Raw genomic sequence first — 16,932 nt, forward strand, 5'->3', positions numbered from 1 at the left:
GTTGAGGGACCAAAGCGGGCTGGTGGCAGGGCTTCAGGGAGGAACAGGCTGTCACTGCTGCTTACGGCCGTTGGTGCGGAGACCCGAGGGGACCGGGGCGGTCCGGGCGCGGCCGTAGAGGTCCCAGTGTGGGCGTGGACTACAGGCGCCGCCCCGCTGCGCCCACCGAGGCTGCGGCTCCCGGCGACAAGGCCGCTTTAAGCACAGGCTCCGCCCCGGTCCGCGCGCCGCCCCCGCCCCGGGCCCGCGCCGCCCGCGCCCCGCCGTCGCCATCATGATCTGCCTGGTGTTGACCATCTTCGCCAACCTCTTCCCGGCGGGTGAGCGGCGGGGGCCGGGCCACGCGGGGCAGGGAGGGGGTGCGGCCGGGCTGCGCGGGCCGGGGAGGGGGTGCAGCCGGGCCTGACGCGCCCGGACCCCGCCGGTCCCCGCAGCCTACACCGGCGTGCACGAGCGCACCTTCCTGGCCGTGAAGCCCGACGGCGTGCAGCGGCGGCTCGTGGGCGAGATCGTGCGGCGCTTCGAGAGGAAGGGCTTCAAGTTGGTGGCGCTGAAACTGGTGCAGGTGAGCACCGGAGTCCCCAGCCGTGGGTAGTGGGGCGGGGCCCCGGGGGCCAGAATCCCCCGAGCACGCGGCCTGTCCCTCTACCTCCCCAGGCTTCGGAGGAGCTGTTGCGGGAACACTATGCCGAGCTGCGCGAGCGCCCCTTCTTCGGGCGTCTGGTCAAGTACATGGGCTCCGGGCCGGTGGTGGCCATGGTGAGTGTCGGCCGGCGGGCGGGCGGGTGGGCGGGACGCTGACCCGGCGCTGACCCGGCGCTGACCTCCGACCCTATCGGCAGGTGTGGCAGGGTCTGGACGTTGTACGCGCTTCCCGGGCGCTCATCGGAGCCACGAATCCGGCCGACGCCACGCCCGGCACCATCCGCGGCGATTTCTGCATCGAGGTCGGCAAGTAAGTCGGGTTCCGAGTCTCCCAACTGGGCTGCGCGGGCCCCTGACCGAGCTCTGCCTGCTCCGGGCTGTGCTCATGCCGCCTCTCCCGCACAGGAACGTGATTCACGGCAGCGACTCGGTGGAGAGCGCTCGCCGCGAGATCGCACTCTGGTTCCGCACAGACGAGCTCCTGTGCTGGGAGGATAGCGCGGGGCACTGGCTGTACGAGTAGCTGGGCCTCTTGGGTTGCGGCTGACCCCGCCCCCTCCAGGCCCCACCCCGGAGCTGTGGTAGCCCCGCAGCAGCCTTCCCGAGCGCAGGTGGGTGGCCCGCCTGCCGAGCTCTGGTTGCCTTCCTGCCCTGGATGGGGTTCTCAGGCGCCTCGGCCCAGCCCGCGCCCGTTTACAGCTCGCCTGCAAACGCACCAGGGCGCAGCTCTGGTACTTGGCTTGCCCCGGCATTTGTTTTTATAATAAACGGAAGAAAACTTTTGTGCTCCAGTTGGTTTGGGCACAGGGACACAGAAGTATGGTGTTAAGACATTTATTACATACAGAGCAGACACGTAGGGTCACTTGCAGGGCCAAAGCCTGAGGAGAATCGTCCCAGCCCCTTCCCCTGGCTGCACCCACCCGGCTCCCCCCAGGTCGCTTCAGGCCCCCTGAGGACAGAGAGGGACTTGACGGACATCACAGTGGAGAGTGGCAGGGCGTGGGGGAAGCCTGCAGCGGTACCGGCTGGGCTTGGGGGCAGCTGCCCAGGGTCTGTGCTTCTCTGTGGGAGGGGGTGGGCAGCAGGGCCTGGGGCGACCCTACCCAGTGCCTGGAGGAACAGGAGTGAGGCCTGGGCAGGGAGGGTAGCAGTCCAGGGCGATGCCCCTCAGAGCAGCAGGCACGGATACCTAGCAGCTCCTCTCCTTGGCCTCTGCTCATCAGCCTGTCATCAGGGCCCTCATGGGAGCAGGTCGCACCGCCGACCCCAGGCACTTAGTAGCGTGTCTTAGGAGCAGGCTCCTCGGAGACTGCACCGGAGGCAGGCCCTGGAGCACTCCTTCCCATCACCCTGAGGCTGAGCCTACATCCAAGGACTGACCCCAGGAGAGGCCAGGCCCCCCCCCCCCACCAACCCCTTCTTCCTGAGGCCTGGGCCTGCCCTGGCAGCCTGAGAAATTCCACCCTAGGGGCTTCCGAGAGGGGTGGGACTCAAGGGGCCTGCTCCTACAAGGTGGGTCTTTGCCCAGGTTGAGCCAGCGGGGAGGGGAAGACACAGGTCAGTGAGGGCCTAGCACACGGGACGATCACAGGGCTCGAGCGGGATGAGGGCGTCTGTCTGTCTTTCTGTCTTCTCGAGCAGCTGCCCCAGGAAGCTTGGTTACGTGCTTTCATGCCAGTTCCCAGGGTGGCAGGGGTCGGGGTGGAGGGAGCCCAGGGAAGGTGAGCAGCTGGGCCAGCTCCCTGAGGGTTGGAGCCCTGCTCTTGTGGACAGCAGTCAAAGGCAAGTGGACCAAGGGTGGGGAGACTCAGCAGGGCTGAGTCCCTGCTTGTCCCCCGGGGGGACCCTGGGAGAGCGTGATGGGAGTGGGAGGCTCCGGGTGGAGCCAGGGCCACCTGTAGGGGTGTGCCCTGGCCTGACCCCCACTGGGGTTCTGTCTCGCTCTGGCCCTGCAGTGCCCTGGGCCTGGAGGACTTAGAGCCAGGTGCCGGCCAGGAGCTGTTGGGGAGCCGGTGTTCCAAGAGGCTCTGCGCCTCCCTGGTCAGAACGCTGCCTGCTCCCCGCCCCACCCCCAGCCAGACCCACTGCTCTGCCAGCTCGCAGGGGGAGGCCCCGGGCCTCAGGTGAAAGCTGCAGGTTGAGAGGTCAGAAGTGGGGTGGACGGGCGCCTGGCCGCCCCGGGGCGGCGGTGGGCAGGTGGGCGGGGCGTATGTACAGGTGCGGGCGGCATCGGGCGGGCAGGGTGGAGGGGCGCAGCTCACTCGGGGGTGTAGGACACCTGCCACACGATGATGTGGCTGCGCTCGGCCTTGGACAGCACCGGCTTCACCTGGCTGACATCCCCAGCGCCCTCCTCCGGCTCGTCGTCCTCGCCGTCGCCTGAGGAGAGCACAGCTGCGTGAAGGGGCTGCCCGCCCGTGAAGGGGCCGCCTGCCCAGGACACCCCCACCGCGCCCCGTGGCGCGCCCTCACCAATGCGGAAGTCGATGTAGCCCTCCCCGCCGCTCAGCACCAGCACGTTCTTCAGCTTCTGGGCCTCGGCATCTGCAGCAGGAGCGGTGGGCCCAGGGCCCTCGGAGGGGCTGTCGAGCACACTGCCGTTCAGGGTGGCCAGCACATTCCCTGCCAAGGGCACAAGCCTTAGCAGGGCAGCGGGGACCCCGCACGGTCTCCTGCCAGGGCCTCGCTGCAGCCCTCGGGGTGGGGTAGGGGGGCTGCCGGGAGCTCACCTGGCACCGAGACGAAGAACTTGACGGCATCCCGGTGGCCGTGGAAGCAGAGCTGCGCCTGCGCCATGGAGCAGTAGGGGATGAAGCTGCTGGCTGCCCGGTCGCTGCTGTCGTCGCCGTACACGTGGATGACGCCGCCGGGGCGGGCCCCCTCTCCCGACGTGGGGGACGTCTTGTTGGCTAAAGAGAGAGGGGCCGGGGGCGCTGAGCCTGCCCACTGGGCAGGTGGGCCTTCCAGCAGGCAAGGGATGGGGTGGGGCCTGCTTGGGGCCCTCAGCTGAGCCAAGGGCAAGGCCATTTCAGCCCCAGGGCATCCAGGATGGGGGCCTCCTGAAAGCAGACGGTGGGCACTTTGGACTCACCTCGCAGCCCCAGGAGCTGGCCTCGGTGCAGGACCACGGCTGGGGAGGGTGAGGGCAGGGCAAGGAAGGGAGAGAGACAGGTGGTCACAGAGGAACTGGGCCAAGGGGGCTGTGCCCGGGCAGCCCACATCCGCCCGTGGCCTGGCAGCGCGCCCACCCGGGCCCCTGATGTGGGCCCACCGGCTCTGCAGGCACCTGGGGGCACTCACTCTCGGTCAGGGGGATGGAGATGACGACTCCATTGCCGGTGCCCACCCAGAGGCGGTTGCCTGCGATAAGCAGGGCTGTGATGCGCACGAAGGAGAAGCCCAGCTTTCCCGTGCCTGTGGGGGCGGGGGGTGGTCAGCGAGGTGGCCTTGGGGGACCCCCGCCCCCACACGCTGGCCGGCCGCCCTCACCCAGCATCTTGCTGACGTAGGGCTCGATGTCCACGTCCTGCAGGTGCTGGTGGGTGTGGGCGTGGTAGAGCCGCAGTGTGGAGTCCAGGCGGATGGACACCCAGACCCCGTCACCAATCCATGCCAGCTGCCGCACCTGGCTCTCCCGCCGTGGGTGGGCATCGAACGACTTCTGTGGGGTCAGGGCAGCCCGTCAACGGGGCAGAATCCCTGAAGCTGCCACAGCAGAGGCAGCTCACGGCCACCTTTCAGGGCCTCATTGCCCTCTCCTTCTGGGGGCCCCGGGACCTCCCCACAGCTGTGCCAAGGGAGGTGCCTGGGGCCTGCGCAGACTGTGACTGCTGGGTCAGGGGGAAGCAGCAGGCGGGCTCCAGGCAGACAGGCTTTCACAGCCCAGCCGCCCTATGCTGGCCCATGACCTCAGACGAACCAGTTGCCCCACTGAGGGCGTTTCCTGCAACCCCACGAAGCCCCCACGTGGGGAGCCCTGCCGCACTCGCCTCGATCTGCATGGTCTTGGGCTGGATGACGTGCACCTTGTTCTTGTAGCCACACCAGACGCGGTCGTGCACGACGGCCATGCAGCGGATGGAGTGGTGCGGGTGGCCCAGGTCCATCAGGTGGTAGTTGCTCAGGTCCCACTGGCCGTCTGCAGAGAGCCCGCGAGCCCTGCTCAGGCCTGGCTGCGCTGCTTCTGCTCACGTGGGGGGGTCACGCCCTGAGGGGATGTCAGGCCCCCCCGCACCCTCAAGCCAGGTCTCACCTTCACCCCGGTGGAAGATGGCCAGGGTCCCGTCGGCCAGAGCCACCAGCACGCGCCCCTTCACATGCCTGTGACAGGAGGGCAGGTGGGTGGTGACCTGGGCTCAGGCCACCGCCCTTGGCCCTCCCTGCCCACCCGCCCCGGCGGGGTCACGCACACCAGGCTCAGCACCGAGTCCTTCAGCTTGATGGAGTGCAGACACTTCTTCCAGTTGGCCACAGCCGAGTGCACATACAGCCTGCAGGAGGAGGCCAGTGGGCGGGGGTGCCCAGGGTGCCCTCCCCACCCCGACCCCTGCGACCCTGCGTACCAGCCGTTTTGGGCTCCCAGCCACATGGTGGGTGCGGCACTGGTGCTGCCCGCGGGGTCCCCGCTGGGCTCCGGCTCGGGCTGCACACCACTCACGTCAGCCTCTGGCCCGTTCTCACTGTGGGGAGGATGGCGGCTCCAGGGAGGTCCACGGAAGCCTGGTCCCACCCCCGCCAGTCCTCCCAACTCCCACTGCCCCATCCTGAGAGAGCCCACCTGTCAGGCTGGGTGCTGGGGGGTGGGGTGGGGGCCGGGTCCGTAAAGACATGCTCTGTGAGGGGCCCGGGCCTCACGGCGGCTGCCTCTGCCTCGCTGGGCCCTGCATCTGGCACCTCCGTGGCCTCCGTGGCCTCCTCCGTGGATGGAGCCGGGTTGACCTTCCCATTGGCGACAGCCGACACCTCCCCTGTGGAAGGGAGGGGTGAGAGGAGATGGCCACGGGCCTGGCCTGGGACTCACCCTGGCCCTCGTCCAGCACTGGGGTGTCCCCTGGGCCCAGGACTCACCCTGGCCCTTGTCCAGCACCGGGGTGTCTCCCCGGGAGGAGCAATTGCTGCGTGGTACATTGCAGCGCGTGGCACAGCCCACCAGCGTGATGCCAGCCAGCACCCCATCTGCGCCTGAGTCCTCGGGGTTCACGTCGCTGTCCAGGAAGATCTCCCCTGGAGGGTAGTCGCCGTCGCTGGCGGCTGGAGGGAGTCACAGCCGTCACCCAGCTCTGAGGGGCCCCCGTGACACCCCCCAGCTCCAGTCCCAGTGTGGGTGTTGGGAGGGGAGGGGCTGCCTGTGACGCCACCCCATCTCCTTGTCCCGGGTGAGCGCCGCACTGGGGTCTCCACCTCTGTCAGCGACAGGACGGGGCGGTGAGCTCCCCCCTGGACGCCCGCCCTGGGGACCCAGCACCCACCAGGGATGCTGGAGATGCAGAGCACGTGGGCATTGCACACGGTGAACTGATCCACAACAGTGCCCGGCTGGTTGGCGTCGATGACCACCACTTTGCTGGTGGTCAGCGTGCTGGTGAGGATCCACACACGGCTGGAGGTGGCATCTGCCTCGGGGAGCTCCTTGGCCTGTTTTCAAGCACAGGGACAGGCTGGGGCACCCACTATTCTGGCAGCAACGGGGGCCAGTAAGGGGGCCCCACAATCTCTCAGGATCTGGCCTTGCCCATGGCCTCGCCCTCCCCTGTGGCCAGGACGGCAAGAAGGCAGAACTGTACTCCGTGTCTAGGTCCAGGAACTCAGAGCCTCACCTCCCCAGAAGAAAGCTTAGTTCCCAGCATTAAGGCGCTGACTCCTACCTCAAGCCTGGAGGTGAAGTGAAGCCCCAGCATCCAGCCCCTAGCCTAGCTCCCTGGCGGCAGAGACGCTGCTCCAACCTGGCTGCCCTAAACCTTCGCCCCTCCTCGCTGCCCCGCCCACCCGCAGCGGATCTCAGGTGAGCCCGGTCTCCGGCCACTGTCCCCAGCTGTTCTCCAGACTGGGCGCGCAGAGCCCTCTGGACGACAGGACGCCCGCTACCCTGACCTTCTTCTTCTCGGGGGACGCGTGGTTGCTCTTGGCCTCTCCTTCCACTTCTCGGTCGCAGGTCAGAGGGTCGCGGCCCGGCGCGGGCTTGACTCCATTCCCAGGGCCGTCCTCACTCAGCTTCCAGCCGCTCAGGTTGACGCCCGCGGCACACCACAGCTGGGGGAAGGCGGCCGTAAGGTCGGGGAGCCGGCCTCCCCCGGCTTCCCCGCCCTCCTGGACGTAGCTTCTGGGGGCCTCTGCCGCCTGGCGCGCTCCGGAGCCTCACCTTCATGGTCGGGTCCTTCTCCACCAGCGGGCGGCAGTACACGGGGACCGGCACATTCTTCATGCGGGTGTCCTCCTGGCCCCCGTTGGGACTCAGCTGCAGGAACAGGGCAGCGCGCGCTGTGGGTGCCAGGCCGGGCCGGCTCACCGGCGTGCGGCTGCCGTCCGCACTTGGGACCGCCCTGCCCCGCCCCCGCCCCGCCCCGCCCCGCCCCTGTCCCAGCCCCGCCCCATCGTGTACTTGGGACCCCGCCCTGCCCACGCCCCCGCTACGCCCAGCACCTGTTTGTACCTGGGACCCCGCCCCGCCCCAGCACCTCCTTGTAGTTGGGGCCCCGCCCACGGCCCACCCACGACCCGCCCCAGCACCTGCTTGTACTTGGGACCTCGCCCTGTCCCGCCCCCGCCCCGCCCCAGCACCTGCTTGTACTTGGCCGGCAGACTCCAGCCGCAGGCCTGCAGCCGCCCGTCGTCATTGCGCACGTGCTCGCGCACCTGGCGGTACTGCTCGCGCTTCTGCTCCCGCCGCGCGGACGACGTGCAGTCGCTGGCGGGGAAGGGCGGGCAGGTCACTGGGTCTGCAGGAGGGCGCCTGTGCCCCGGGGCTCCCCGTCCTGGACCTGCACTGCCCCTGCCGGGCGCGCATCTGACGGTTCGGAGGCCACTCCAGCAGCTGCCTCGGCCCAGATGTCCCTGTCGCCGTCCTCCACGGCCGACCCCCTTCCTTCCCCCTCCCTTCTGGGGAAACCCCCACAGTCTTCTGACCTGGCATAGAATTCCCCATTCGGCCCTGGACCCAGATTCTTAGCTTCAAAACTAAGGACAGCACAAAATTCCAGACACAAACTCATTCCCCAGAAAGAAGCTCAACGCTGCAGGAAAAGTTCCTGTCAACTCCGAGAACCTCTGTGGAGTAGAGGGTGCAGGAGCCGCCCGGTGGGGCCTAGGGTCGCTGCTGGTTGCCTGGTGGGGGTCACCAGAGGAGCAAGGCCCAGCCCCTGGGACCATGCGGAGGGAGTGGGGGGGAGCATGGCCTCGGCCAGGGATGCCCAGTGCTCCCACGGGTGTGCACCCTCGGTGGGACCCCAGAGCAGCACGGTGGGGGCCGGAGGGGAGGGCCCGGGAGACTCACTCATCTGGGAAGAATTCCAGGGGCCGGCTGCCCGCTGAGCTCTGGCACATGCCGTGGTTGCGGCGCTGGCTGAAGCCGGCTGTGGTGGGCGACTTGTAATGGATGTTCACAGAGGGGTATGACCGCTTGGCTGGAGGCGGGCTGGACGAGGAGCTGAAGAGGCGGCTGAAGCTGCCAGCGAGGCACAGGGAGTGAGGGCAGGCCCAAGGGGCAGCCTCCCCAGCAGCCACTGCCCACACCCGCCCAGAGCCCCCAACTCACAACTGCCAGATGGTGGACTTCTTCTTCTCCTGGACAGACGGGTGCTCGCGGGATGCTCTGCAGGGAAGGGGTGGGGGAGAGGCCCTGCTCAGCCCAGGCCAGCCTGACTCTGCCCTGCCCAGTCCAGCCAGCCCCCGTGCCATCACTGGGCCCTCCTGCCTCCCTTGCTTCAGACCCTCCCCCTGGACACAAGCACGGGAGCATCGGATGAGAGGGGCTCCTGGGTGTTACCCATCACTTCCTAGAGGGATCCTGCTGCGCTGGCCCTGATGTGCCCCAGCCTCTCTCTAGCCCAGAGGGTGCATCCACTGGCCAGACCAGGGCTGTACCAGAGGCCTGGCTCTGCTGGCCCCTGCAGATTCACCAGGGAGGCCCTGGCACCCTCAGTCTTTCAGGAAGAGAGGGGAAGGGGGAGGTCAGCTACACTTCCCTCCCCAGGACCTCTGAGAGTGATCCCCGCCCCCGACCACAGGAGTCTGGAGGCCCACCTGATCATCTCGGTCCACCGCACGGCCTCCTGTAGCTCCATCAGCCGCTCCTTGTACTGGTTGCGCTCCATGAGCACGCGAGCCATCTCCACCCGCGTGAAGCGGCGGCGCTGCGCCATGGGGATTTTGTCCTGCAGGGAGAGTGCCGCTGCTCAGCGGTGAGGGGCCGCCTCTGGGAGTGGGCGCACCCTAGGGCGGCTTCCCCATGGGCTCAGGCAATGCGGTGGGGAGGGCTGGGCACGGGACAGCACCACCCACCGGGAATGGGTCCCCTTCTTCCTAGAAGGCCACATGGCACACTCCAGGGCCACTATGCGGTGTGTTTACCTAGGAGCTCCTGGCAATCCCAAACGCCCTCATCAAGGCTAACAGGTGGGACTGGCCCATGGGCACAGCAGTAAGAGAGGATCTGGGGGGTCTGGTGAGCAGGACCTGGGTCACTACGTCAGAACTCATCGCTTAAGGTACCGGTGAAGCTGCTGTCCCTGGCAGAACCGTGTCCTCATGCAGCCCTAGCTGGGGTCGCCCTCCCTGAGTGCCCCCCGGACCGGCACTTGGAGTTCACAGCTGTGCTTGCAGCCTCAGGCCCCATACAAGGCCAAGGCACTGATCGGGCGCCTCCCCCACCAGGCCCCAGGTGGGCCTTGGGGAGTGGCAGCTGCCCAGGACACCTGTGGCTCTGTCCCCTCCTAGAGTATCTGGAGGTGGGGGCTGCGTAGGGTGGGCCAGGTGAGCAGCTAGTTTCCCAGGTGCTGGCTGTGGGACTGGTCTGATAGGTGTGTCACACGACCCCACAGCTGATGAGTGTGAGGTTAGCATCCAAACGTCACCCCAGGTTAGAGGCCCAGGACCGCCCTCTGTGTAAGGAGGGCAGCCAGGTCACTGGGCCGGGTGAGCAGGGAGAGCCCGCCTGTGACTGTGCGCAATCCACAGCTGCTAGGACCTGGGTGAGGTGGCATCCTACAGACAGTGGGGCTGGTTCTGACCTCATAGAGTCCAGGGTGGGGGTGCTGCTGCTGGGTGCAGGCTTCACACAGGAGATGGGCACAGAGACCGGAACTAGGGCATCCCGCTGACCGCCCCACCGCGCCCCGCCCCGCCCCCGCGCCCCACCCCGCCCTGCACGTTAATAGTGGAATATACCAATTCTGTACAGAGACAGCTGCTTACATCCTCCACCTCTTCTTTGGGTTCACGGTGGGCAGTGATGGCCTCCGACTTCACTCTGTGGGATGAGGACGGGAGCGGGGCGGGAGTGAGGCCCCCCCCCCCGTGCACCACCGGGGCTGTGTCACACCTCTCAGCTGCTCGCAGGGCTCTCCCCTCAAGCTCTAGGCCCTGAGCATTCCTGCCGGAGCCCTGGGTCCACCCTCCACCCCTGCCCATGTGCTCCCCGAAGCCCGGCCAAGGAACAGGACCTCCAGTCAGCCCGCCAAGCGCTGGTGGGAAGGCAGTGCTGGCCAGGGGAGACCTGGCCCTGGGCCCCACAGACCCCGGCACAGGCGCCCCTTGCCTCGGGCCTGCCCCTCACACCTCCCTTTCCTGTCTGCAGCCAGAGACACCGGTCGGGAGAGCGGGGTGACGATGGAGGAAAAGGCCACAGGGAGGTGCGGAGCGCTGAGGGGGTACCCCAGCCGTTCCTGGGCTGAGGGCGAGGGCAAGCGGGGAGCGCCGGGACCCACAACGGCTAGAGGCCCTTTCCCCTCTCCCCTTCCCCTGAGCGAAAGGCCGCGTGTGAGCGCGGCGGGAAGGGCCGGCTCAGCCGTTGGATGAGGGACACCCACGACGAAGCGCTGTCCCTAGTGCAGGACTCCCGCAGGCGAGAGGAAGGGGCGCCCAGGGCGGGGCCGGACCCCGCCCTCCACGCCCGGCCCCGCCTCCACGGGAGCCCCGCCCCGCGGGTCACGCCCACCTCCTCAGCTCCTCCTCCAGGTCTTTGATGCGGTTCTCCAGTCTGAGTTTGGCCTGCCTGGCGGCCTCCAAGTCCCCCTTCAGCGCCTCCTGCTCCCCCGACAGCTGGTCCACCTTGGCGATGAGGTCGTTTTTCACCACGTTCAGAGCGTTTCTTTGAAAAGACAGAGAGAGGCGAGCTGCTGTGTGCATTAAGGGATGGGCTCTCAGAGGCAGCTGCCCACCCTGGTGATCTGAGCACACACACCCTGGTCCCAAAAGTGAATGAGCGGTGACAGGTGGTGGTGAGAGGCTGTGACCACCGCCACCCTCTCCCCAGGAGGGTGGGCTCAGTCCAGTGGTTCCAGGTTTTCCCTGCAGGCCACCCTGCAGGCTGGGCGGCTGCAGCCGTTACAGGAGCCCCTGGCCGGTGGAGGGAGGGCATTCTTACTTGGTTTCTAGAAGCTGTGAGTTCTCCAGCAGCAGATTCCCCACTTCCTTGCCCATTCCTGAAACAAAGGGCACGGAGTTGTCACATGTGCATGGTGAAGCCAGACCCTGATGCCCATCCCTGCCTCAGAGTAACAAACGTCTCCCTGGGGGAGGGGGCGCAGCCCACGCTGGAAGGACCCCACCCACTGGGGCCGACGTGAGGGGCCAAGGACCAGAGGCCCGAACTGCAGGAAGACACCAGGCTGGGCCATTCCGGGAGAGGCCTCTGCTGGTCACGGCACAGGCTCTCCACCAAGCAACACAGTTGGGGAAGGACCTGCTGTGTGTGAGCTCGTGGGGTCTCGGCCTGGCCTCTGCAGGGCACTGGGCAGGTCCCCGGGTCCTGGTGGACACCGCAGCCCTGGGCTGACTTCTAGAGCTCAGCGATGGGGATTGCGGCTGTCTACTGACATGAAGTCTGCGCACCAGCAGGGCCCCGAGAGGCCTCTGCACCACCTCCTCCATCTCTGCCCACCCCGCCCAGCGTCACCACCCTCCCCCAGGAGCACAGAGGCTGCAGTTGTGGTGACAGGACAGGGCCCCAGGCCCAGGGGCAGGATGGCCCATGGCAGGTACAGCTCTCAGTGGGCTGGGAGCAGACCTGGGACCTGGCCCGAGGGCAGGGCCCGCAGGGGTCAGAGGTGGGAGTGAGGAGGGCAGCGCTCCCAGGGCGGTGCCTGGTGGGGACCCAGGAGGCCACAAAGCCCCAGAGCACGGCTGATCCTTTAGGACAGCCTCCCGCGCAGTTCACCCCACAGCCTAACACGGCCGTGGCACGAGGTGACCCCGCACAGTGTGCCCAGCCTGGGTCCCCTGCTGTTTCCGTCCCCAACTCCCCGTCCCCAGTGGGGCCTGCCTGCCCTTCAGGTGGGACACAGCTGGCCCTGGGCGCAGGCCTTCTGAACTAACGAGGCTCAGAGACGCTGAGGCTCCCCGCTAAGTCCATCGAGGGCCTGCTCCGAGGGGGTCAGGTGCCCACTCGCCACACCTGCTGGGGGCCCCACACCCCGCCCAGAAGCCACGGCCCTGCTGCCCCCACACGCCCCCCCATCAGGCTCAACAAAGCAAATGGCTCGGGAAGCGTGAGGGGGTGTCGGGGAGGCAGAGGAAGCCAGAAGTAGGGAAACGCGTACTGAACTGGGGCCTTGGCCTTACCAAAAAAATCATCACGCACTATGGGCGCCATCCCAGTCCCACGGGAGACAGGCGACCGGGGCGGGAGGAGGAGAGGGAGAGAAGAGAAGCGCGTTAAGCCCGTGTGACGAGCAGGCGGGGGGACGTCAGGGCTGCTGCTCATCAGGCTAGGGGTGCTTGCGGGAGCGGGATAGAAAGGTCACCCTTGGGCGACGCAGAGGCCTGCCAGGCCAGGAGCGCGGAGCGGTGAGGGGAAGCTCAGGGAAGCCCAGCGGACATCTGACAGTGAACTCCTGGGAGGAGGGGGAGTTAAGGGCGGGGTCTCTGCAAGTGACGGGGAGCTGTGCCAGGCCTGGTGCTTTTGAGTGGGTGTGTGGGGGATGACCACCTGAGGGTGGTCAGGGCCCCAGAGCCCCTGCTGAGAGCAGGCGGGCAGGGCCGTGGCTCAGGCGCCCCTTGCAGAGCACCCCTGACTTCCAGGCTGCACCCGACAGAGGGGAGACACCACAGAACCGGGCCCCCACGTGGTGTCGTTAACTCTCGGCCCTGCGGAAGCTGAAGAGACAGCCTAGGAGGAGAGGCCAGGTCCAGGGCGTGGCAGCTCCCCCTCACTTGTCAGGGTCGCTGTCCGCAGGCCAGTGAAGCAGACCAAAACAAGCTTCGGAGCAGCAGGGGGCTGGCAGCGGAAGCAAGCGTGCCTTGGTGGCTGGGGCCAGGGTCGGGTGCGGACGGGCTGCAGCTGGGGTGTCCCAGGGTGCCACCCCTCCACCGGGACGCCACCACGGGGAAGAGGGTCACAGCAGAGATACACACCTGAGAACTCCCCTGCAGCCACGTCCAGCGAGGCACGGCGAGACCGGGGGGAGGAAGCGACAAAGGTCAATTGGTGACTGAAACCAGCAGAATCGAGAGGCTCTTGTTAAAGAAAAAGCAGCAATGACCAGCCATTTCGGGTTGAAGAGCCCGAAAGAGTATGAGCGGACATCCCCAGGCCCGTGGGTGCCAACTGCCACTCAAGGCAGGGCCCCCGCGGGAAAGGGGAGGCCGGGACAGCACGGCCCTCGGTCCCCAGGCCTGGGGGCGGGCGTGGCCCTCTCTGCTCCCCCCACCCATCAGGAGGGCTGCCAGCCCGTGAGGCCAGCCTGTGTGTGGGGGTGTGGTGGGTGCTGGGCGTCCAGCCTCACAAGTGCCCCCAGAGTGGGTGAGCTGCCGACATGGACCTGGCCTCGGGGGCGGGGGGCCTGGCCAGCCCAGAAGACCAGGGCCCTCTCCTTTGCCAGGAGGAAATCACTGAGTCAGGATGGGGTGAGGTGGCCCTTCTTTGTGCCAAACTGCTCCCCACTACCCAGCTGAAGACTTGAAATGATAGTCTTCACTTTGGTTCACTTCACGCAGAAAGAAATGATATAGCCGCCCGACGGAAGTGACAAGTGACGGACTCTGCTGGAGGCACTGTCATCGCTGCCTCTGGAGCCCGGTGTCCTCCTTAGACCTCTTTCTACACAGACATCACTTTTTAAAAAACAAAATCTCGACCACACTCCCCATTGTCTCGGGCAACTTGCTCCAACCATCACCCTGAAAGCGTCCACGTGGAGACGCCCCACTGTTGGCCGCAGCTCCTCTGATAGGCGTTTCGACCCGGGGCTGTGCAGGCACCACGGTGTGTTCACGGGCTCCTGTGGGCACGCTTGGCCCTATCGGACGAACAGTGGCCTCACTCCTGCAGGCCCAGACGGCCTCCACGTCACCCATCACCTCCCACCAGCAGCACAGACAGCACCCGCTTCATTTTCATCAATCATTTGAGGAAAACGAGTTATCACGGTTCATTTCTGTTACTCCTGAAGTTGAGCAGCTTTTCAGGTTTGTGGGTCCTGTGAATGTCCTACTTTATCCTCTACTCATTTCCTGTTGTATGTTACTTCCTTTAATATTAATCATGGAGACCATATATATATGTAGGCTTTGGCCATGAAGAGAGGCACAGGTTATGAAAATACTCTCCGATACCCTCTTCCGGTTCTATTATCCTCGTATTTTTACGTCGATCTTTATCCACCTAGAAATTACTTATGTACATGGTGTGAGGTTAGATTAGACTTCATTTTTTCCAAGTGGCTATTCAACGACTCCAGTACATATGCTAAGTCAACCATAATCGGGCACCTTCTGGCGTCAGTGACAGGGGACCGGGCTTCCCGTTGCTGACACCTCCTCCAGCTGAGCTGGACTCTGGGCACAAGAGCAGAGCCCCAGCTCACCCGTCCAGCTCATGCCTGGACAAAGGGCCAGCCCCACGCTCCAGGGCTCCGTCCACACGTCCCGAGAGCTCTCCACCCTCCTCAGCTCCTCAGGGCTGCCTGCCCTGCCTGTGCCCCTCGCACTGAAGCCTCCAGAAAGGTCCCCAAAGGCCTGTCACCCCCAGAAGTGGGGTCTCATTCCAGCAGAGCTGAGTGGTGCCCAAGAGGCCTTCCGCCCGACAAAGTGCCAGGACTCAGGGTCCCACCCCCCCAACTGAGAAGACAGCTCTCCCTGCAGCCCCTCAGAGCAGACTCATCGGAGGCGCTGGTTAGGACCTCCCGCAGGAAGATCAGGCCAGGCACTCCCGCTCCAGGGAACCAGCCCCAGGAGCCCTGTGCGCATCATGCTGGGGGCCGGTGACCCACCTTCACCTACTGCTTCAGTTCTGTGGTTCCAGGTAACACCAACTGATGTGCAGTTTACAGGGACTGACATCCAGGGCGGTGCCGCCTGAACCACAGGAGGTGGCCAAGTGCCACAGCATCTGCCAGCCCCGGGGGCGCTGAGGTGGGAGGGCGGGGACGGCCACATGGGAGGGACGGCCACACGGTGAGAGTGGACCCACCGTCGGCGCTGCAGCCGTGGGCACGGTAGGGAGGGACCAGCTCTGCAGCCTGGGGCCATGGAGCAGGAGATCTGGCCAGCAGGAGGGATCGACACGAGCAGGCCACTCAGTGCCGCCAGGGAGCAAGGAGGCCTGTGAGCTCCCGTGATCTCTAAGAACCACGTGAGGCGCCACAAGCGAGGCAGAAGCCTCAGTCCTGACAGCCAAAAGGGAGACGACCCAAATGCCCCTCCGTGGCTGAACGGAGACATGAAGTGTGGTCTGTCCACACACTGGAACGCTATTCAGCCACTAAAAAGGAATGAGATCCTGACACGCTCCTATGCGGATGAGGCTCAAAGGCATTCTGCTAAATGAAGGCAGGCAGATGCAAAACGCACTGACATGAAGTGCCCAGGGAGGCGCGTCTGCAGACGGGACGTGGAACAGTGGCGTGGGGTCGGGGGAGGTGGCAGGGACCGCTGCTTGTTTTGGGGGGCGGGTGAAGTGTTCAGAAGTCACACGGTGAGGAGCGCACAGATAGCGTGGTGTGGACATCCCACCTCTGGAAAGCTGCTGGTCGAGGCAGGGCCACTGCCTGGGCTGGGCGTGAGGTCAAGTCCTGACTCTGCCTACGCACCTCACCCTTGTGACCCTGGTTTCCTCTCTGGGACGTGGGCCATCAACAGTGCCGTGCACAGAGCATGCTGGCAGCCCTCTTCTCGTAAGGACCGTGATGAATGCAGGAGTCCTGTCACATGACATGAACGGGGAAAGGCACGAGGCCCGGGACGCAGCGTCGTCCCTGAGACCCCCACCATCAGCGCAGCCAGGAGCGGGCCTCCGCCCCCGACAGGGAAGTGCAGTGTCCTGTGCCTGCACGGTTCCCAAGCGTGCGGGGCCCTGGTGCAAAAGCTCTGCCGCGCACGAGGCTGCCCTCAGCCCCTCGCAGCCTCCCTGGCAGGAGGGCGCTCGCTCCAGTGACCGCAGCCTGGACCCAGGTGCCTCCTCCCAGCTTCACCCGGCCCTGCCGGCCTGCGCCCGTCCCCATGAGTTCACGTCCCGGGGGGACGGGGACCCACGTCTAGAAACCTCTCCTGAAGACATCACCGGACACTCTGGCAAAGACCTAAGCCCGCAAGTGGCTATGAGAGTGGAAGTCGAACAGTACAATTTAGAACCAAGATGAACCCATCAGGTCATTTGCAGTCACGTGAAGATAAGGAAGGTAGAACGTGCTGCGGAACTTAGTCATTCAGGGGACATCAGCGTCAGCCACAGAGAACAGGCCGGATGCACGTGGCCGCCCCACACCCTGGGCGCATGTGCTGGTGAGGGGGTCTCTTGTCACGACACAGCGGGGGCGGGGGGCTGCTTTGCTGTTTACTCTCTTCTTGGCAGAGTGTGATAATTATTTAACATTATTACCAGCTTGTACCCTTTTTCCAAAACTGAGAAAAATGCCTAAAAATTAAACTTATATGATATTAGCTGAAACATGTAAAAAAAGAGCAGAAAGATGTCAAAATATTAAAGGTGATTATTCCTAATAGATTTTTTTGAATACTAATAGTTTTGTACATTTAAAAATATGTATTTTTATATAATGCTTATGAGAAAGATTCTGTTAAAAATATTTATTGCCCAGAGCGGGCATCCTTGTCTTGTCCCTAATCTTAGAG

General features: G+C 65.4%; 2 protein-coding genes across 21 annotated transcripts in view; one reads left to right on the forward strand and one right to left on the reverse strand.

Moving 5' to 3' along the window:
- Positions 1-265: 265 nt before the first annotated feature.
- NME3 (NME/NM23 nucleoside diphosphate kinase 3) lies at positions 266-1,462 on the forward strand. Its single transcript, XM_086376470.1, has 5 exons — positions 266-320; positions 435-565; positions 658-759; positions 843-955; positions 1,051-1,462. The coding sequence occupies exons 1-5, from the start codon at positions 275-277 to the stop codon at positions 1,166-1,168; spliced, it is 510 nt and encodes a 169-aa protein (XP_086232596.1). The 5' UTR covers positions 266-274; the 3' UTR covers positions 1,169-1,462.
- A 1-nt stretch (position 1,463) lies between these two features.
- MAPK8IP3 (mitogen-activated protein kinase 8 interacting protein 3) overlaps positions 1,464-16,932 on the reverse strand; it is a 44,244-nt gene continuing 28,775 nt past the window's right edge. For 9 of the 20 annotated variants that reach the window (XM_086376416.1, XM_086376404.1, XM_086376413.1 and 6 more), the window contains 24 exons: positions 13,216-13,317; positions 12,424-12,441; positions 11,228-11,285; positions 10,799-10,951; positions 10,030-10,111; positions 8,887-9,017; positions 8,399-8,455; positions 8,138-8,308; positions 7,426-7,552; positions 7,007-7,102; positions 6,739-6,897; positions 6,117-6,282; positions 5,716-5,898; positions 5,426-5,615; positions 5,211-5,327; positions 5,058-5,138; positions 4,901-4,968; positions 4,638-4,786; positions 4,138-4,309; positions 3,949-4,062; positions 3,740-3,778; positions 3,378-3,557; positions 3,121-3,270; positions 1,464-3,027 (listed from right to left, as the gene is read on the reverse strand). In XM_086376416.1, the coding sequence (XP_086232542.1) occupies positions 2,906-3,027; positions 3,121-3,270; positions 3,378-3,557; positions 3,740-3,778; positions 3,949-4,062; positions 4,138-4,309; positions 4,638-4,786; positions 4,901-4,968; positions 5,058-5,138; positions 5,211-5,327; positions 5,426-5,615; positions 5,716-5,898; positions 6,117-6,282; positions 6,739-6,897; positions 7,007-7,102; positions 7,426-7,552; positions 8,138-8,308; positions 8,399-8,455; positions 8,887-9,017; positions 10,030-10,111; positions 10,799-10,951; positions 11,228-11,285; positions 12,424-12,441; positions 13,216-13,317 (2,885 nt within the window). In that variant the 3' untranslated portion in view covers positions 1,464-2,905. The remainder of the gene's footprint in view (positions 3,028-3,120; positions 3,271-3,377; positions 3,558-3,739; positions 3,779-3,948; positions 4,063-4,137; positions 4,310-4,637; positions 4,787-4,900; positions 4,969-5,057; positions 5,139-5,210; positions 5,328-5,425; positions 5,616-5,715; positions 5,899-6,116; positions 6,283-6,738; positions 6,898-7,006; positions 7,103-7,425; positions 7,553-8,137; positions 8,309-8,398; positions 8,456-8,886; positions 9,018-10,029; positions 10,112-10,798; positions 10,952-11,227; positions 11,286-12,423; positions 12,442-13,215; positions 13,318-16,932) is intronic. The other 11 variants (XM_086376412.1, XM_086376411.1, XM_086376419.1 and 8 more) reach the window with 7 other exon arrangements.

This window comes from Bos grunniens, chromosome 25 (genome assembly GCF_055505025.1).
Source record: "Bos grunniens cultivar Pamir isolate PY7600 chromosome 25, Bosgru_T2T1.0, whole genome shotgun sequence".
Classification (NCBI taxonomy): Eukaryota; Metazoa; Chordata; class Mammalia; order Artiodactyla; family Bovidae; genus Bos; species Bos grunniens.